Source organism: Magallana gigas, chromosome 3, assembly GCF_963853765.1.
Source record: "Magallana gigas chromosome 3, xbMagGiga1.1, whole genome shotgun sequence".
NCBI lineage: Eukaryota > Metazoa > Mollusca > Bivalvia > Ostreida > Ostreidae > Magallana > Magallana gigas.
Window position 1 is genome coordinate 53,636,562 of NC_088855.1, and position 22,319 is coordinate 53,658,880.

The window sequence follows — 22,319 nt, forward strand, 5'->3', positions numbered from 1 at the left end:
AATGATGTGTTCGAAAATCCACAGAACATTCCAAAAGACGGTTGCATGAAATGGTGAGACTAGATCAGATTAACGCGAATTTAGATCAAAGTTTGGTTTTCACTCAGGAGATTAGGCATGTTTAATTTAAATCCCCCTGTCATGTTCTTTGTGTATTGGATATCTTGAAACAAAGCGATCGCAGATTGCTTAGTGACTCAGTCAAGCAGAATACTGCAGACCGCTGCGCCACACGCACGGGGCCTGGAGACCCAGTCGGTCGCCATACAACAACATGGACAGAGCCACCAGTCGAATGTCCGTACGGACGACGGTGTCCACATCCAGTCGTCTGTCCCGGGGGACCTATATCCCGTCCAGGGGGACAACGTTCCGTGGGGAACCCACCCACCTCAAGAACTGCTATATTCACCACGACGAAGACCTGATCCTGATGTGTAAGAGCTGCATCAAGCCGATCTGTCTCGTCTGCTCCAACAACGACCACCAACACCACGAAGTGGAGGCTCTTCCCAAGTACATCAGACATCAGCGGAGTGTTCTACAGGCCAAGTGTCGCGTCATCAGGGATTCCCAGCTCCCCAAGATTCGGGAGGCCATCTCCTCCATTAACGAAGCCACAGCGAGGCGCATGCAGGTCATCAAGGAACAAGAACACAAACTGATAATGGCCGTCACCCAGGTGGCTCAGAAACTCCTGTCCAAGTGCCGACATCTTGCGAAGCTGCAGAAGACAAAAATATCGGAGCTGAAAACTCATGCCGCTGACCTCAAGAGTTTCACAGAGGTCGTGGAAAATAATACGGGGGATTTCACGGATGCCGAATTGGTCACTATGGTTCAGAAATATAATGCGCTGCTCGGTAAAACAAAGCTACTGGACTGTCCGGAAGAAGCCAACTTGCTGAAATTCCAGAAAGGAGAAGTGAGGACGGAGCAGTTGGAGTCTATGTTTGGACATATAGACACCAGTGATTATGATAAGAAGATGCTGATGAAGTACAGAGTGGAAGAACCAGAAAACAAGTTTCACGTGAAAGAAATCGGAATATTCACGAACGGATCGGAAGCTATTACTGCAATGGTTCCCATCTCTGTCAACAACGCTTGGCTTTATAGTGACAACTCTCGTCAAAACAAGGAGGTCACGGTGAACGGAGAGGTCAAACAGATGATGGAATTAGGGGCCTACTCACGCGACTTCTTCATTGATGATGACGGCACGCACGTGCACGCGTGCACGGATAAAACCGTTCGAACCGTAAGCCCAGACAATATAAACATCCTCTTTAGCACGAAACCCCTAATACCACTGTGCGTGTGCAAATCTTCCAATGGAGAAATATTGCTGTCGCTGGTAGACAACCTGTCCAACTCGCGTTCCCGTTCGAGCACGCGCGTTGTGCAGAGGATGACGCGGACGGGTCAGGTGACCGCTACGTATCAGTACCAGGAGGACGGGCGGACTCCGCTCTTCACCAAGCCCTACCGGATGACGCTCTCTAGTCAGAAGGACCTGATAGTGGCCGATCACACCAGCTCTCACACAGGCAGGCTGTGTGTCCTAAACGAAGATGGACGCCTCAGGTTCATCTATGAAGGAAAGAGTGGGAAAAAGGACTTCAAACCCAACGGCGTGTGTTGTGATACGGAGAGCCACATCCTGGTGGCGGACAGCGCTAGTCACGCCATTCACATCCTGGATCAGGACGGCAAGCTCCTCCGCCATCTGATTACCAAGAAAGAAGGACTCGTGTACCCTTTCTCTATCGCCATATTTAGGGACGTTCTTTGGATTGGAGGGTACTATGGCCTCGTCAAAATATTTAAGGTCAAACATATTAAGTAACTCTTGTCACGTTTGGCTCAAAATTTTGCATTTACCTGTTACTAACATGAATGATGAGTAACATTAGTTTTTTTTTTAATTAACTGAAGTTTTTGTTTTATAGTACTTTACGATTAATGTACATTTATACTTATGTATACTTATGTTGAAATTAAAAGAAACAAAACACTTGCATTAAACTTCATTTTATTTCCAACAAGACAAAAACAAACGTAAGATAATTGATATTTTTTCAACAAACAAATCTTGTCAACAAAATGTTTGGTCTATTCACAAATGACCACAGAGTAGATACACTCTGGATCTCTACTTAATGCTAAAAAATAAAACAAAAATCTGTCATAATGCAACCTTTCATGCAATCAGTAAAAGTTTACATTACATAAATGTGCTAAGATTGTCAAACAGATGTAGAGGACTCGCGAGATTGCTTGCCTCCTCTTTTAAAAATAGTAAATACATCAGATCTAAGGGAGATGACTCTAATGTTGAATTAGAGCCAATTTGCAATACAAAAAAATTCCTTTAAAATACCAAGTCATGATTTTATAAAAAATATTTGTACAATAGACAAAGAAAATAACAAAATAAACTACGTTATTATAAAAGCAATACCTACCGGTATAATCTGATAAAGTCAAAGACTTTAATACATATCACATGATCTTTTACAGCAATTCATTTTGTTCATAATCAGGATAGGAAAGAAGTAAAAAAAACATCTCTAACAGGACAATGACTTACTGTTGGTTTATAAAATAAAACCAAAAACACCAACATAAATACTATAAATGTAACCCATATGTAATCCTAAAAAATCTCCCAATATAATTGTACGCGTATATACAATAAACAGGTTGGCATCAATCAACATATTGTGAAGAGAATACTGTACGCAGAACAAATATCATTGATATCAGTAAAAGTTCGTAAAAAGAAAAACAAAGAAATACATCAGTTAATGGTGATAGTTAAACATTGTTTTAAAAGAATACAGGTGACTGGAATGCCAGGTTCAGTTTGCCTTGACATATTCGTTTAAGTTTGGCACAAAGTGAAACAATCATTAGCAAATGATGGATTTTTGCAGAATTTTAATTGATCTTGTTAAAGAATTCCTCAAATGGATAAACATGTGGAGAAAGAGAATGATGATTCATCTCTGATTTCCTGTCCGATGCATTATTTGGATGAGCTCAATGAGAACCACTGCCATTGGTCAGTTTGTCACTCCCTGTGCTGCCATTGGTTGCTTTACTTGGACAATAGTGTTTCTTACAAAATTCTTCGATCCTCTCACAGGCAGTGGACACTTTAGCCTTGGGAATGGTAAGTACAACTCGGAAAAAGTTTGGAAACTGGAAACACTGAGGAAGTAAATATAAAGCTGTTTATGTTTATCATAGCAAAAGGATATAAAAATGAATAACATATATTTTAGTAGAACAAGATCTATCAATTCTATAAAAATATGGTTTATAACAGAAGTTTTTAAACAATACAATTTAATAATAAATACCAGTATGAATATTTCTTGAATTACAAAATTACCTGGGCAGGTAGACAGAAGACACTTTGTTCCTTGACCATCCTCTCTGTAAAATCCACGTCGTCCTTAATGCCAGGAAAACAATCAATGTCGATGCCGATCTACAACACAGAGATTTCAAACGTACAGATTCAACACCAATGTTCCACAGCACCAATGTTTACATCAACAATTAACCTGGCACTTGTTATTCTCACAAGTGCCTGGGGACGAACTTCCCCCCTTTTTTTAATATACACGAGGGGAGTTACCGTAAGGATTTTTAAAAAATCATTAGTTATTTGTTGTTTACAAAAAAAATTTGGTTATGTTTTGTACCGGCTATTGAAATTATTTTTTGGGGTGTGTATGTTAGGTCCTGTCTTGAAGCACCTGTGGACATACTGTAATTTTATTTTTGAAGTTTTTTATGGAATTTTTTGAGTTTGTATCCAAAATTTAGAATATAGTGTAGGAATTGCTTTTGGCAAGAAAAATTACCCTGCAAAAAATTTCAGTGATAGAACTTTTCTCATATACCAACATATACATAGCTTCCAAACCTTACATACCATCATGTACATAGCTCCCTGGGGCTCCACTGGTCTCAGTCCAGGTACTTTGCTGATCCTGTTGTAGAAGTTTCTGGCATTTTCCTCCACATACTGTACAGTTTCATCAAAGAAATGCTGTGGGGTGGCCGACAATATCTCTGGGAGAGCAGCTTGGACGATCGAATTAGGACCCAAGAGACGCTGGGACAATCTGACTAAACCTGCTCGCACCTAATCAGTTACAGATTACAGATTACAACGACTGAGAAATCAAGATAAGTAACTATTTAAAACACCTACTCCAAAACATCAACATAAGCTTCTTTTCAAAAATGATCATGCACATATTCAAACAATCAAAGTTATGATATATGTTAACTGATAAATGATCAGAAGTTTGTCCTGTAATTTTTTTCCTGCAATACGAGATAGATATTCCTTATTACCAAAAATTTAGACCTTGAAGTATGCGTTATACTATAGTATTATTTACAGATGTAGATCTGTTTCATACAAATGACATCCCTCAATGAGAAATGTTTGAGAGTTCCTTACCTCTGTAAATGTGTCATGGTGATCATTGATAACAATCCATCCGAGTCTCCACCCTGGGACTAAAAACCTAGACAAAGACAAGACTTGACATATGAACAAACTGTCAACTCTTTTTTTAACAATTACTGATAACATTAACTGATGAATCAGTTTGCAGAGAATATTTAATATAATATATTCAGTGAACACAGGCAGCCTCCTTCAAATTCTTTTTTTACAGCTACATACATGTATGTAGGTCACAGTACTTATGGGGGTCACATGACTCTTACCGCTTTGTCAGACCACTGCAAGACAAAATGGGGACATCATCTGACAGTGACCCCAGAGAGTGGTACTCGTTCCCAGAAAATACCTGTAAAAATCAACCATGCAATCATTCACTTAGTACACAGAGAGAGCATTCCACTAGTGTTGGCTAATTCAAGCAATGTAAAATAACTAAGATAGATTCTAAGAAACACCAATAAAGCAAATAATTAAAATTAATAAGTAAATATTTTTATATTAGAGAAATAATACAACCTTATAAAACAAACAATCTTTTGGCCAGAACGATCCCTTGAAGATATAACTACAGATAACTGTTAGGTTTTATGTGTTTATTCAAAACTCAACAACTAATGACGTAAGCACTACTTGTGCACAATATACAGGGTGGCACTAAATACATTATCTAACATCCCCCTTTCTTTAAAACGAAAGAAAAAAAAATGCACATTTCAATTAAAAGTTCATACTGTTTGTATGTATCTTAATTCATAATGAAGTCCTTGAACTTTGATGGTAATCTGGCAATTCTTGAGCTGCCACGCAATTTAGTTGAAGCATTCACTGCACAATTATTGTCACTTGCGGGAGATGTGATAGTCTCTCTTGAAGATCCAAATGCGGTTTGTGGTTCTGGAGCAATAGGCTGCTTCACACTCTCGTACTGGGGACGTTCATTTGTAATCATGAGTGGATCATCCTCCGGCTTGTAGGGTAAAGGATCTGTTCTTTCTGCATCATGAGCCTCCTTGGTTGGGCGCATCTCTCTTCTGTTTCTGCGGTATGACTTTCCATCTAAGTCGATGAGGTATGACCTGTTCCCGAGAGACTGGGTACATGTTCCAAACTGCCAGTATTTATCATTCGGGTGTTTCTTCATTCGAACGTTTTGTCCAATCTGTAGTTCTGGAAGGTCCTTAGTATGTTTGTCATACTGCTGTTTTGAAAGTTGTCTCTTACGCATGATCTTTTCATGGGTATTTGTGCTGATAGTTGGTTCAAGAAGAGCAGCGGCTGTTGGTAAGGAATGTCTTGTCCTCCTAGACATCAGTCTTTGGACGGGACTACAATTCATATCCTTTGTAGGAGTGTTTCGCCAATCTAGAATTGCTTTCCAGATATCAGTCTTGCTAGAAATACACTTCTTCACTAATTTCTTTGCAATTTTCACAGCTGATTCTGCCTTGCCATTAGATTGGCTGTGATATGGTGATGAAGTAGAATGTTCAAATTCCCAATCACAAGCAAAGGTGTGAAAGTCTGCAGATTTAAACTGAGGTCCATTATCAGAAATAACGGTATCCGGAATCCCATGGCGAGCAAACTGTTGCTTGAGACAATCTATTACGGTCATTGCTGATGTGTCTGTTAGGATATCTAGCTCAAAGAAATCACTAAAATAGTCCACAGTAACTAGATAGTCTTGGTTTTGGTAAGTGAAGATATCAACTCCTAACTTTGTCCATGGTATTTTTGGTACATCATGTGTGATAAGAGGCTGCTTTGATTGTTGGTCCTGCATTTTGTTGCAAGTGCTGCACTTTGATATGAAGTCGCGTAGCTCAGCTGACATATTAGGCCAAAAAACTGCATCTCTTGCCTTCCTTAAACATGATTCAGTTCCAAGGTGACTTGAATGAATTCTACTGAGCATCTCAGGGCGAAGAACTTTTGGTATCACGACTCTGTTGCTCTTATAGATCAATCCATCCTGAGCCGTTAACTCGTCACGTATGTTCCAATAGTCTCTGACTGCTACTGGGACATCTTCTTGACGGTCATTCCAGCCGGTAAGTATGACAGTCTTGAGTGTTTGTAGTACTGGATCACTGTTAGTCATCTCTCTGATCTGCTGAAATCTTGAATGGCTGATCTTTGGAATCCATTCACTTTGATTAATCTGTGAGATTTCTTGCAAAAATGCGTTGAAAATGTATTCGGTATCCGTCACAAAGGCTCTTGACAGAGTGTCTGCTATATAAAGTTCGCTTCCCTTGGTGTATGTTACTCGTAGATTGTACTTCTGGAGACGAAGTAGCATCCTTTGAAGACGTTTTGGAGCTGCTAATAAGGATTTCTTGAAAATTGTCTCCAAGGGCTTGTGATCAGACTGGACTGTCATAAGGTCTCTGCCATAGATGTACTGATCGAAATGCTCACATGCAAACACTATTGCCAAACATTCTTTCTCAATTTGGGCATAGCGTTGTTCTGTCTGAGATAACGCTTTGGACGCATACGCAACTGGTTGCCCTTGCTGCATTAGAGTTGCACCTAAACCAACTTCAGATGCATCACATTGAATAGTCACTTCCTCATTCACGTCATAGTACTTTAACACTGGTTCAGTGCTGACTAGTTGCTTTATTGCTTTAAATGCATTTTCTTGTTGTGACTCCCAGTGCCATAAGGTATCTTTAACGGTAAGTCTGCGTAGAGGTTCACAAGTTTCAGATAAGTGTGGTAAGTATTTGGATAGGTAAGTCACAAGTCCAATAAGTCTCTGAACATCTTTAACATTCTTGGGTCGTGGCATCTCGACAACAGCTTTCACCTTATCTGGATCAGGGCACATTCCTTCAGAGGTAAGTATCTGACCCATATACTTGACAGAAGTGAGTCGCAGCTTTAACTTCTCCTTGTTGAGTTTCAGACCTACTTCACGTGCTCTTTGAAGAAGCGCTTGTAGGTGAAAATCATGATCCCTAATTGCATCTTCCATAGTCTCACCAGATCCATAGACCAAGATATCATCCATAATGACCTCTGTATGTTGAAGGCCCTCTAATACTTCATGCTGCTTTCGTTGGAACTCCTCTGGTGCTGATGAGAGTCCAAATGGTAAACGTGTCCAGCGGTATCTTCCAAATGGAGTCCAGAATGTGGTGAGTAGACTGGATTCCTTGTCCAGCTTCACGTGCCAGAAACCTTCTTTTGCATCCATCACCGTGAACACTTTGGCCTTTGATATCTTAGGTAGAATATCATCTACAGTTGGCATTTGGTAATGTGGTCTTTTAATAGCAGAGTTTAAGTCTTTGGGGTCGATGCACAGTCTCAGTTTACCAGGCTTTTTGACAGCAACCATGTTACTAATCCAATCTGTGGGTGATGACACTTTCTTGAGAACACCTCTTTTGACTAGAGATTCAATTTTTGCCTTAATTTCTCCCTTAAGAGCTTGCGGTACCCTTCTTGGCTGTCTCTGTACTGGCTTCACTGTTGGGTCAAGTTCAATGTGGTACTCGCCTTCAAACTCACCAAGTCCTTCAAATACATCCTTGAACTCATCAAGAATTTGTTCCTTGGACATTGGCTTAAATTGTGATGACGTAGCTGTCAGCTTGTGAACTACATTGACAGTCAGTAATCCAAGTTTTTCACAAGCTTCTGCTGAGAGGATAGGTGTCTGGTCCATCTCGACTACATAAAAGTCAAGATTTTCTGTTTTTCCAGACTGGATCACCCGGCATTTCAAGGTTGCAATGCCAAGTGGAATGAGTTTCGATTTCCCTCCGTAGAGCTTTAGTGTCTTCTCGGTAGGTTTCAGTGGGGGGTCGCCTCTTTGCATGATTTGAGCGTACTGCCTAAAGTTTATTACGTTGCAGGTAGACCCACTATCCAATTGACAGGTAACATTAGAACTGTTTCCACTAGCACTCATGTGGATTTTTACGAACCACTGTTTTCCAGACGAAGAATTCACAGCATATAGAGAATCAGAGTCTGAGTCACTTGTGTCTTCATCTTGGATACTGTTCACAGTAGTCTGTTTACAAACTTTTGGAAAGTGATTCTTCTTCTTACATTTCCAGCATGTATGTCCGAAAGCTGGGCATTTGTCTCTGTCTCGTGGATGTGTGCCTCCACAGTACTTGCACTTAATAACCATTGCACTGTTCTTTGGCTGTACAGTCTTCTGCTGTTTCTTCCCTTGACCTTTGAATGGATGTTTTCCTCTGGGTTTATAGGCTTTGTCTCCTTTTGAACTGACGTATTTCACTTCTGCTTGTTCTGAATTGGCTGTATGACTGGTGTTGTGTTCTAACTTCTGCAGCTATGATGAAGTTCTTTCGCTTGTCAAACACATTGTTATAGCTTTGTCCAGTGTTAAGTCGGCTTCTCTTAACATTCTGCCTCTTGATGCTGTGTCTTTGGTCCCTAACACTAGACGATCACGTATCATATCATCAGTCATGTTTCGAAATTCGCACGACTTCGCAAGTTCTCTCAGCCTGCAGATGTAGTCATTTAGTGTTTCATTGGGCAGTTGATCACTTGTATTGAAGATATATCTTTCATAGATAACATTTGTCTTTGGTGTAAAGTGTTTTTGAAGTGCTTCTATAACTGCTGCTATATCCTGTCTCTCTTCTTCCGTGAGGTTTAAGTTCTCATAAATATGATAACAATCTTTGCCAATGACCGTTAATAATGTTGCTATCCTGATTGCATCATGTTTCTTGTCCAGGCCTGTGGCTATTTCATAATTCATCCATTGTGATTTAAAGAATTTCCAGTTCCCTTTGAGGTCTCCCTTCACATTCATAGGTAAAGGAATCGGTAATTCACTTCGCACTACAGACATTTTGAAATGTCACCAACTGCACACCGTAGTTTTTTCCCAGAATCGATCGTTCGGTATAAAAATGCAAATACTGCTATCAATACACTATTATGCAGTTGATATTGTATTTCTGATGCACACTAACATAAAATGTTGTCAAACTCTCAGACTTTTCTGATAAATAAATAAGTTCAAATCTGATTGCAAATGGCCGCCGTAGAAAACGTGCTCACCAGCGTGACAAACTTTAAAGCGAAATTTCAGTGTCGTTGGGTAAATATGCAACGTTACCACTTGAGCCTGAGGTAGATATGAAGCTCTTTCGACGAAATAATCACTCGATTGGTGTTGTCTTGCTTCTGTTTGTGGAAATTGTGGCTTCGAATACGCCAGCTTCTGACACCATGTTAGGTTTTATGTGTTTATTCAAAACTCAACAACTAATGACGTAAGCACTACTTGTGCACAATATACAGGGTGGCACTAAATACATTATCTAACAATAACATGGAAATACTTTTAAACATTAAGTAAAAAATCACAAAAATTTGCATAAAAATTAATAACTTACAAAATGTTCATAAATCTCGTCAGCAATGATTGGCACTTTGTGTCTTTTGGCCAGCTCTAGAATTGACAGGAGATGATTGCGACTGAACACAGAGCCGCAGGGATTGGACGGGTTGTTGATGAGAATCGTGGCCGTTTTGTCGTCAATCAAAGACTCCAAGTGATCCAGATCAACTTCCCAGTTCTTTTCAGGCTACAATTAAATCAAAACTTTCACAGACAAGTACATTTTTACAAGATAACAAAAGCAATCCTTATGAAATATAGCATATTCATTGTGTTATGATAAAAACAACTAGAGATGTAAGCTTTTTAAACATTTTCAATCTTTTTTCATAAGAATGTATTATATCTCATAATGTGGAATCATTTAAATTTGTAGGGATTAATTTTCATGGACTGTTAACTTTTTATATTGGTTTAAGGGGATGTAATTTCAAGGATTCCCTTGTACATATAGAAAAAGAAAAATTTGTGTGTCATTAATTGTTAGGGTACCTAGGGTTGGATACCAGTACACGGTACCAATACCGTACCGAATAGTTGCTTTAAAAAAATACCGTTTCATTTAATACTGGTACTAATAACAGTATTTCTGGATCTTTGAAACCTTTTTATACACTTAAAATGATTTTTAAAAAAAAGAATACAGACTCGCTAAAATCGAATTCTCTGCGTATTAAAAGGATAGGCTAATTAACGAAATATGCGCTTTATCATTCTTAGTGCGATACTTGATTCGACGGCCAATTCTTTAATAAATCAATACATAATTTTTTTTAAAAACTAAAATACATTTAATGATAGTGTTTAAATTTTATTCTGACAATAAATGTAAATTAAAAAGACAAAATAGCGCAAAAGTGTTTTATTTATTTCTGTTCTATTTTCTGATATTTCGTCAATTAGTGCGACCAAACAATGGCTGGCAACCGGGTAAACCGCTTGGCTGTCTAGTCTCATTTCAGTAGGAAATCAGATTGTGGTGTTTGCAACCATTGCCAGTTATTTTGCATGGGGGAAAACACAAGGAACTTTACTAAACATCTGAGAATCAGATTCAATTTATTTGTTTGTTAATCTTTTATTAAAAGATTGAAGAATAAACATAGTTTGTAAGCTCATATGTTATTGTATACTATCTATATAAATTATAACACTGAAAGATCAAAAACACATTTATTGAAAAAAATAATTATCATTCTCATTTATTGAGGTATAGAACCGTATCGTTAAAAATACCGTATCGTTTCAAAAATACCGGTATGGTATCGTACCGTTTCATCCTTAACGGTATCCAACCCTACGGGTACCCACAAATTCCATGAAAATTAGGACACCATCAATTCTAACAATTCCACTGCACTAATACTGAAGATTCCTATTTAAATATGAGGAATTAATATCTGCGTAAAATCGAGAGAAGCTAATTTTGCCAATTTTAAAATCTCGCTTTTATTTTTCAGACAGGTTTAAACTAAGTAAAAAATCAGTGTTTGCGTTTTTATATTCTTGCTATTTGATGCAAAACAGTTGAATTGCGGAATTAAGTTTTTGCGTAAAATAGGGAATCTACAGTACACAAGGGAGACTACTGAACATCACAGTACCCTGAGGTTGTAGTGCTTGACTAGGATGCCATGTGACTCGGCCAGTGTCTTGTAGATGGAGAAGCCCGGCATAGGGACCAGGATGTTCTGTCCGGGATTCGCTAGGACGCAGATGCACAGGTCAAGGGCCATGGAGCAGCCGCCAGTAAGAACGACATCCTGTCAATGAAAAATGTGACAGCTCAGGGCAACATTCAACTCACTGGGGTCAGTATGGCAATGAATGCAGGTTATATATAGCAATGTGACAAAACATGTCGAGTGATGACAAATCTATAACTGTATGATAACAACTTGTTTACATAAAATTCCTCTAGCTCTCATTAAAATGCAAATCATTTCCAAAGCATACCTGGTAGAAATTTTTTTTTAACTAAAAACAAATGAATCAGGAAAGAGTTATTTTATAATTGTATTACGGTCTTACTTATATACAAAGTATATATATGTTTTTCAATGACAAATGTCAATTTTGATCCACACACATCATTTTTGGTAAAAGTTACAACAAATGATATATAGTAAATGAAAATGTAATATTTACTCTGGATGATTTTAAATTTTATCGTCTGGCTGGGAATGCTACGTAATTTATCAGAACCTGAAACAAAACTGAGTTATAAAAACATATATAAATATCTACTCCGTTCATTTTGACAAATATTTCATCCTCCGAATCATTGTACATTGGCCTTGACATTTAAACAGAAAAGACATGGCTAGATTTTATTGAATTTGATAGTTTGATCATTGTCAATAAAAAACGAATTTTCTTTGACATTCTGAGACCTACCACACTAATCTCTCAGTTGTTTCATCTCCTTTCTATCTGAAAGTGTAGGATCATTAATAGAAAAGGTGACAGTAAATTACTGACGGAGCCGTTCATCTTCCCGAATTTATTCTTCAGACTGATAATTAAGATTTTGTCATAGAAAAACTTTCTAAACTCAAATGTTAAACTTTGAGAATAAACAACATCAGGCATAGCCGAATTTTTCATGAACTTCTTAAAATAGCTAAGTCGAAACCTCTCCAACCTGTACAGTATGGAATGTTAATGGGCAATAGCAAAATAAATTTTTTATGTGGATTTACACTGTAAGTTTGTATAATTTAAATTACACAATGAATAATTCATTTCTATTATCAAGGACCGATTCACAGCTAGAGTTTTTTTTTTTATATCTTAATCTGGTATTTAACATCATTTAGGTACTTTACAGCCCAGTAGTTAGTATACAAATCATATACAGTAATTTCTGACTAGATTGCCAAAGATTTACAAACATTACATCCACCGCTTTAAACACATAGAAAGGGTTTAATGACATTTTTAAGCATTTAATGTTGCATGGACATGTCCTACCATAAAGTATACATATTTCCTACATACCGGTAATTGCATCAATCGTTAACTGTTTTATCGAGACAAAAACAAAGCACATACATATTTTAATTAATTGTTCCATGAAAATGCTTATGCAGTTATATGAATTTCGAATACAGTACTTGTGGCCTTCAGAATGTTGACATATTGGTCTGTGGCAAGCCACTGCTAACTTTTAATTAGTTTGTATTCTGTGTCCTAATCATCAGCTGTACTGAGGTGATTTAGATGTCGATGCTGACATGTTTGAAGACATTATACTGAGACTGATAAATGTAGCTGATGTAGTGATAGTTACCTTTGCGGTTAGCTCTTTGCCTGGTGTAGACGAGTACTTTGCCACTGCCGCGCGGGAATCTTCATAGCCTGACAAAACAACACTATCAGGTCCATTAAAATTGTAATTTTATTTAAGACATGAAATACGAGAAGCTGTCGACTGATAAATTAATAACACATGTATCTAGGGCATCCATTGTGCATATAATTTACAACATATTAAATAGTTTCCACAACAATTTTGGAAACTTTCTTTGCATCTATTCTGTGGTATTGTACAAGGCACAATATGCATGTGGTAAATGTTTGAAATAATCGTAATTATGTATCCCTCCTGTCTTACCAATAGATGGGTTGAAGCTATTAAATTTTTAAAAGTTTTCTAACTAAAGATCTATACGAACCTGTTGCTAACTTCTACATGTAGTCATTAATACCTGGTATGCAATAATATATTGTACTAATAAATGGGTTGTAGTCACTTTTTTCTACTTAGAGATCTATATGTACATGTTACCACATGTAATCATTAATACTCAAGAAATCTTGCTGATGGATGGGTCGTAGCCATTGTTTTTCATAGACTAAGGATCTATATGAACGTGTTGCTATACGTAGTTACACACATGTACTTATATTGATAAGTCATACCTATGGAAGGGTTGTAGTTACACACATTTACTTATATTGATAAGTCATACCTATGGAAGGGTTGTAGTTACACACATGTACTTATATTGATAAGTCATACCTATGGAAGGGTTGTAGTTACACACATTTACTTATATTGATAAGTCATACCTATGGAAGGGTTGTAGTTACACACATTTACTTATATTGATAAGTCATACCTATGGAAGGGTTGTAGTTACACACATTTACTTATATTGATAAGTCATACCTATGGAAGGGTTGTAGTTACACACATTTACTTATATTGATAAGTCATACCTATGGAAGGGTTGTAGCCATTATGTTTCTGACCATGGATCTTGTCCACCACACACTTGTTGATGTGCTCTGGGATCGGGAGGTTGTTAAACACAGTCGGGTCTCCTGTAACACGAATAATAAAACAGGCTCAGAACCATTCAATATACATGTATACCTGCATTTAACAACATTCACTGGCCACTTTTATAATCAATAACAGCTAGAGGGAGACATATGGTCAGGTCTTTCAATCAATAATATTCTTATGAGAGAGGAAAACTATTTCATTTTATATCTCAGGGGAATGCTCAGCTAAGGCCACCTATTAGTTTATGTTAACAATGATATTCACTTCAATCTTGTTGTTGACACTTGTTAAATCATGTATCATAAAGCATATTGGATTTGTTATCAATTCTAACTTTTCCTAATATTTAACTTATTTGCATTTGGTCAAATTTGTAAAAACCAGTTATCTAAACAATGTTCTTGGTAATAAGCAATATCATAATTCATAAGTGAAACAATTTTACTTTGATTTGTTAATATTCCAATTTCAACTGTTGCATTTATTTTACCCTACATAATATTTAGTTGCCTATATTCTCATTTTTATATGGTCCCCTGCCATTGTCTGTTTTGGAAAGGAGGCAAGGAGGTGGTGGGGGTTTACAGTATATTTTTGGTGACAAAAACTCTTTGATTATCCATGCAACAACATATTCAACATAATTTGAAGGAAAACAGATGAAGTCAAAGAAAAATGAAAAAAAAACCCACCAATATTATTCAACTGGAGACATAAAGCTCAACAGAAAAAATGTTTTGTTGTTAAGGCTGTATGCATACACCGTTTATTATAAAAAACATTTTTGAACTGTCTGTATGAAATGTAAAGCTTACCAATGGATAAAGCTATCATCTCTTTATCTGGATTGGGCGTTAGCTTCATTGTATCCACGATGTTGCGGATTGGATTAAATGTCTGGTGAGACATCTTGGATGCTGGCACCTCCCAGTTCATTCTCATTTTCTTACTTTTGGATGACATATTGCTGCTTATCTGTAGGTATAAAATATAACAGCATGTAAATGCATTACAGTCATCTATATATTTTTTATTCACTATTTAAAACAATTTTTAACAAATTCATTAAATCCTGGTATTGTCTGATGTACAGAACAATAAGTCACACCAATCATAGGCGTCGGAAGCAAATTGAAAGTGGGGGGGCTAGACTAATCCTCAGAAATATTGAGAAAAAAGTTATTCCCAAAATCATGGAAATCCTAATCCGGGGGGGGGGGGGGGGGGGGGAGTATACTATACTTCCAAAAAAAAATTTACTTACCCAAATTTTTTTTTCTCCAAAATCATGAAATTCCTAATCCGTGGGGGGGGGGGGGGGGGGGGGGGGGGGGGGGGGGCTAGTATGCTTCTGAATCTAACCTCTCAATCTTTCAAGGTAAATTTAGGAACAATAGTCTTTCCTGCGAGAAAAAAGTGGGGGGGCTGAACCCTCTATCATGCTATGTTTATAATGGTTAGGTATAACTTTGCAAAAAAAATGGGGGGGCTAAGCCCCCCCTAGCCCCCCCAGTTCCGACGCCTATGCCAATCGGTGTTCCAATTGTCAGACAAAAATGAACATCATTGTTGCAAATATGAGCAGTATCAGTGATTACAACACACACACACACATGCACACGCACACACACACACACATTCTGATTCCGGTAATTGATGTAGATCATTAATAGCCTAACTATTTTGCATATACATATCCATATACAAAGCCACTTTTTTTAAATGGGAAAATTACATATTTCATTATTTTTTTATCATACATGTACCTAAGCTTACTTTTTGTTGACAAATTCCTATGATATAATTCCTATCACCTAGCAACTGATGGCTGAAGAAAAGGGCATGTGAACAAATGATGCATCTACAGGTTAATACATGATTTAAATTTATCTGCATTTTAAATTACAAACATTAATTTCCATATGAACCACCAAAGAAAGTATGTTATAGTTTATTTTTATCATAGAATTTCCTCATTTGATCATGCTATGCAGATGATTGTATTGATCATAAAGTTTTAACTGGATCCATCTGGTAAGACATAACTTTTGCTCCTTATATTGCTATAGTCTGTCCCAAGATATTTATGCTGCATATTTGAATGATTTTTAATAAAAATACACATACCTGTGAAAGAAGTGCAATTAAAATCGATGAAAGGGAAAATTCCCAAGATAACTTCATTCACACATTATCATTTTTCTCTCGTAAAAATTCACAGGAACGAAAATAGATTTCCTACGAAGATTTATAATGGGGAATGTTGACATCTTTTCTCCATTCAGAAGTACTCGGGACACCTCGTGCAATTTTTCAACATTATCATCCGGGCGTCTTCATCTCCTTGGCAATGGAAAACCCCCGTACTTTTTATTTTTAGCCGTGTATTGATACCCGACAAGCTAGAGGGGGCGTTTCAAAGGGGAACCTTTGGGATTTTTTCATACTATTGAATGAACACCGTCTGAACCAAGAGGTATTTATAAATATCGAATAATTTAAGGAAATATGCGGCAAAAATATCTTGGGACAGACCTTTAGCTGTTCATAATGTTCCATGAACAACAACCACTTTTCTTAATTAATTTCCCTGGATGTAAATACAGTAATAAATAATAGGCTAGCTGGTTCTTTTTATCTACTGATTCATTCAATCAGTGGAGAGCCTGTACTCAGTAATGACATGCTAACTCTACTGTATGATCCACATCCTGGGGATTAACCTGGTGGAGTGATGAAAGGGAAAATTCCCAAGATAACTTCATTCACACATTATCATTTTTCTCTCGTAAAAATTCACAGGAACGAAAATAGATTTCCTACGAAGATTTATAATGGGGAATGTTGACATCTTTTCTCCATTCAGAAGTACTCGGGACACCTCGTGCAATTTTTCAACATTATCATCCGGGCGTCTTCATCTCCTTGGCAATGGAAAACCCCCGTACTTTTTATTTTTAGCCGTGTATTGATACCCGACAAGCTAGAGGGGGCGTTTCAAAGGGGAACCTTTGGGATTTTTTCATACTATTGAATGAACACCGTCTGAACCAAGAGGTATTTATAAATATCGAATAATTTAAGGAAATATGCGGCAAAAATATCTTGGGACAGACCTTTAGCTGTTCATAATGTTCCATGAACAACAACCACTTTTCTTAATTAATTTCCCTGGATGTAAATACAGTAATAAATAATAGGCTAGCTGGTTCTTTTTATCTACTGATTCATTCAATCAGTGGAGAGCCTGTACTCAGTAATGACATGCTAACTCTACTGTATGATCCACATCCTGGGGATTAACCTGGTGGAGTGATGTAACAGATTGCCTGATCAGGATCAAACAGACACTCAGCTGGTGAGGAGAAAACTATAACTGTACGCGAGAGTCTTATATAGATGAACAACTAAGGATACTTCTTGCAAGTTTTGATAATAAAAAAACTTTGCTTTCAAAAGTTTTAGTTACATTGAAAAAAACACAAACTCCATAAACTGGCAACAGACTTTTGAGCTACTATGTAATATAAGTCTATTAACTTTCTGATTGTAAAAAAATTAATATCTTTTTAGTTTAAATCAGCATGTGAAAATTATTTCTGAGAAATTCAAAAAGACATGTGAGGATACATTAAAATTACATTAAAAGTAAAATCCTATCTTAGTTGATTCAGTTACGTAAGATGACTAAAATCAAACGGTAGAACGATTTTCCCCAGGATAACTGGTGTGACTTACAGTGCGATGTAAGCCCAAGGTATTTTCTGCATTGCCCACATACTAATGTGGACCATTAAAGAAAGCATTTAGAATTTTAGATAAATTATACTTTTTCATTCCATCATCTTTTTTGCCAATTTAACGTTATGTCAATTTGCCGTACAAATTAAATTGGATTTATAACAAGATAGTGAACACACAACTATTCACGTTATATAAAATCTGTCCCAAGATATTTATGCAGCACATTTGGACGATTTTATTGATAACGCAATAGAAACTGCGCACGTGTGTTCGACCAACGCGTAAACATCATTAATCAGTTAATGTGTAAACAATCATTCACCCGATCATGTTTTACAAACAAAACGACATAAAAATTCGTTGTTCGTGTGTTGTTTTGGTGACATTATACGTTAAAAGTATCCATAAAATAAAGGATCTAATGAGTTTTATAAAAATATTGTTTTAAATACCTTTTTAGTGATGAAACCTTCTTATTTCACTTGCTTGTATATTTCCGTCCTTGACTTCGGAAAAGGTTGAACGTCTGATAACAATTTCATTGGTCAGAAAAGTGGGACGGGCAGCACAGCTTTGCCACCTATCGGCAAACTAGATACCTATGGGGAAACAACTTATTTAGACATGAAGCAAGAAAAAGAAGCAGCATATTACAAATTGAGAAGTGATTTTATTAATTTAAATTAACTCATCAAAAAAATTCTTTCGTATATATTTTTCGTATATAAATTTAAGGAATGAGTCTTCTCGTTATCAATCATAGTTCTTATAATAAGAAATTCATGAAATTTTGACACAGTCAACGGATCATATTACCAAATGATTCTATCAGTTTAATCAAATTTGACCTTTTTGTTTTCGCATAAAGGTCGGGTCAAGGTCACTACCATTTTTCTCAACGTAAAGGATGATACAAATAAGTGTAACTCTTTGTAGTTCTGTAGACATTTGTTTTAAGATTTGAAGATTCTATTCATCAATGAAATGATAGAATATAAGAATGTCTATCAGCTTATACTACAAAATTGGAATATACATTTATACTAAAATTGATATTGCTGAGCCCGCATTTCCTCTAATTTTCTTAAATTTTGAAGAAATTTTGATTATTTATTTTAATGCTTCCAATAATAAAATATTTCTGATTTTTATGTATAATGAAGATTTATATAAAGATATAAATTGACAGAAAAGCTAATATATTGACCATTTGTTAAGAGAGAAAAACTGATTTTAGTGATTTTTTCACAAAAATCAATGTATAGAATGGGGACTTTAAAAAGCTTATAAAAATGTAATTTGATAGGCAAATCATATTTTAAAAACATATTCTGAAACCCAAGTATCATATCATTAGTTCACATTAGTAAAAAAAAAATTCAACATTAATGTTATTGTTTTTAAAATGCTAAAACAGACTCATTAATCTGCAGCAATTCTGAATTGCGAAACACGTGATATTTTCCTACGCCAATATTACGCCAAAAATATAGTCCTTGTTAGATTCTAAAAATTGATTCCTTTTTCTATGCCAAGATATATGATAATAAAAAGAAAGAAAAATATACTTTTTTAATTTCCTTTCATCTTGATTAAATGAACAATTAATCAAATTTACGTTTTACAAGTCGAAAACCACAAAAGACTCCTTCCTTAAGAAAAATCTTTGCTGCGCAAAAAAATTGGGGGGGGGGGGGGCATTTCACAAGGATGCATATGATTGTAGCAAAAATCTTTTTGTAACCGGCAAAAATTAATGGTCATGGTTTGCTTTTATACAAAAATTAAGAATAATTCTGAATATCAACATTTAATTAATGGTACACATAATAAATTTTTCATGATCAAAATTTACTTTACAACCATTTCAGATTATATTACAAATATATAACTGGATTTAACTTTTGTTTTAACTGCGTTACATAATTATGTTTTTGACTCGAAAAATTTAATTTGACCTTAAATTGCAAGGTCGCGTGAATCTATTGTTGGATTGTCAACATTACAAGGATAGAAGGTTTTAATTATTTTGAATCTCATAGATACCAGATTATGAAATTAGTTATATTCGTCGTTTTTCTATGACGGCTAATCTTTTTATGCTTTTTGAAGAGTGTTAAATTAACATTTCATTCTTTTATTGTACTGGGCGCTGTGTAAGCTGGTTTTATGATTTAATCCAAATCGCATTGAAGGTTATCTCTCTTTATTTGAGCGAAGAAAGAGAAAATCCTATGAAATTTTAACCGAATTTCCACATAAAAACAAATCATTCGAATAGACATTTTTTTGGTAAACGATTCAATTTATAGCTATATGTTATAAAGAAAACACCCTTTGTCTAAACGAATTTCTAAGTGTTCATCCTATAAAATAGAAAATTCTAAAATAAAATGATATGACATTTCAACATCTCAAGAGCACCGGTCAACAATACTGATTGAAATCAAGGACCCCCTGACAATACCTCAAAACAACAAATTTGCGTAAAATTTGTGTTTTATCAGCATGTGCTTCATATTAAAGGCCACCTTTTGAGATTGACCTAATCTTTTAGTAATAGTACAAACAAAAATATAGGCAAAATATCACCCTACAATTACGTTTCAGCATTTATATTGTAAGTTAATTAATCAAGAGAGAGTCTACAATGATGAGATGTGGTTGAGACACTCAATGAGGAACTACTGCAAATAATATCTTAACTGCTGTTGATGTTACGAGATTAAAGACGAGCATTCAAAGATTCTTGATTTGACCTTTACGTGAGTCGGAATAAAAGTAAAAGTGTACGGCGCGAGAATGCAATGAATGAAGCGATTAAGATTGGGTAGTGATGGGTTTTGCTGTATGGCTTGATAAAGATTTATTTTAAGTAATAATCTAAATACACGAACCTTGGGTTTAGCTAAAATTGTCAGAAAATTCTTTGCAATTTACTCTTAAATGATGAAACTTTATTTGCATTCACTTCATTCAAAGCAGTTTTGCTACAAAAATCGACAAAATAAAATATGAAAATCCAAATTAATTTAAAATAACGATAACAAAGCATATATATTTCAAATAAAATACAATTGTTATATGTAGATAAAACAGTGAATAAGAAAAATATGATCTATATTAAAAAAAATACGATTTTTAATTTTTTTTTTTTTACAGTGTATTGCCTCCAAAAAGAAACAGAAGTTTACAAACCAAACCGTGTTTCGTCATTTAAGTGGTAAATCAAAATTACACAATAAAAAATTCCAACATGAAAAATACAGCTATACTCTGTCCCGAGTTTTTGCTTCCACCACTTTTTGCTTGATATTTCGATCTTCATAAATACATTTGGGTTCAAACTACGTTCATCCACTGATATGAAAAATGTCCAGATTATCTGTTTTGAAACGCCCCCTCTACCGCTTAAGGTTTCAATACACGTCCCAAAATAGAAAGTCTACGGGGATTTTGCATTGCATCGGCCATTAATAAGCCCGGATGATAACGTTGAATAATTGCGCGAGGTGTCCCGAATACTTCCGAAAGGAGAAAAGATGTAAACATTTCTCATTATAAATCTCCATAAGAAATTTGTTTTCCATCCTGTAAACTTTTATGAGTGAAAAGGGATAATTTATCAATGAAAATATCTTGGATATTTTCCATTTCATCGATTTCAACTGTACTTTTTTCACATGTACATGTATGTGTATTTTTATTAAAAGTCATCAAAAAGTGATGGAAGCAATAACTTAGGACAGACTATAGTATTGCTCTAAAACATCCCTCATTAATGTACTGGTATCTTAATTATCGAGGCAATTGTTGATCATCATTTTAAAAGATACAACTTCGCGCTGTTGCAAACCTGTCTGATTGGTTAAAACACTATGTCAATGTCATTAAACAAATCTAAATCGATGAAGTCATAAATTTCAAATTGTACGATAAACAAAGAGAGGGGGTGTCGCTTTTGCTTAAGACTAGATATCGCCATGAATCTGTTTTACGACAGGAAACGAGGGAGACAGACGGCTTCTGTCATGCAGGTACGAATTGGAAATAGCAATGACATGACAAAACTGTGAAAACAGCCTACTCAAAACGAGACAAACTGTTCGTTTGCGAGTGGCAGGATTCAGAGACCATGGCTAAGAGGGTAAACTAGCGAGTATATTTAAACAATAAAATGCTTTCTTTGGTGATTCATTCGGGATATGAAGGTAATGACATTGCAGAAAAAATACATAACCTGCGTGAGCGGGTAATGTAATTTTTTTCTGCAATGATCACTACCTTCATAACCCGAATGAATCATCAAACAAAGCATTTTATTGTTTATATTAACATCTTTCTTTAAGCTAATCGATAAATTGATTAGGAAAAGTAAGTAA

At 35.9% G+C, this 22,319-nt stretch overlaps 2 protein-coding genes across 2 annotated transcripts; one reads left to right on the plus strand and one right to left on the minus strand.

The window, feature by feature from the left end:
• The first annotated feature begins 274 nt into the window (after positions 1 to 274).
• Positions 275 to 1,849, plus strand: LOC105345847 (E3 ubiquitin-protein ligase TRIM71). The gene has a single exon (XM_011454163.3). The coding sequence runs from the start codon at positions 275 to 277 to the stop codon at positions 1,847 to 1,849; it is 1,575 nt and encodes a 524-aa protein (XP_011452465.1).
• A 169-nt stretch (positions 1,850 to 2,018) lies between these two features.
• On the minus strand, positions 2,019 to 18,532 carry LOC105345822 (tyrosine aminotransferase). The gene is made up of 11 exons (XM_011454139.4): positions 18,390 to 18,532; positions 15,009 to 15,168; positions 14,124 to 14,228; positions 13,192 to 13,259; positions 11,504 to 11,662; positions 9,895 to 10,086; positions 4,759 to 4,841; positions 4,487 to 4,553; positions 3,950 to 4,162; positions 3,401 to 3,499; positions 2,019 to 3,216 (listed from the first exon to the last, which is right to left on the minus strand). The coding sequence occupies exons 2-11, from the start codon at positions 15,154 to 15,156 to the stop codon at positions 3,046 to 3,048; spliced, it is 1,305 nt and encodes a 434-aa protein (XP_011452441.3). The 5' UTR covers positions 15,157 to 15,168; positions 18,390 to 18,532; the 3' UTR covers positions 2,019 to 3,045.
• Positions 18,533 to 22,319: the final 3,787 nt, after the last annotated feature.

Excerpts from the sequence above, each read along its gene's own strand:
- LOC105345847 (XM_011454163.3), top strand. The coding sequence starts at position 275 with ATGGACAGAGCCACCAGTCGAATGTCCGTACGGACGACGGTGTCCACA.
- LOC105345822 (XM_011454139.4), bottom strand. The coding sequence starts at position 15,156 with ATGTCATCCAAAAGTAAGAAAATGAGAATGAACTGGGAGGTGCCAGCA. Across the intron at positions 11,663-13,191 it reads GCAAAGAGCTAACCGCAAAG|GATGTCGTTCTTACTGGCGG; the intron begins GTAACTATCACT and ends TTTCATTGACAG. Across the intron at positions 3,500-3,949 it reads AGGGAGCTATGTACATGATG|ATCGGCATCGACATTGATTG; the intron begins GTATGTAAGGTT and ends TCTGTGTTGTAG.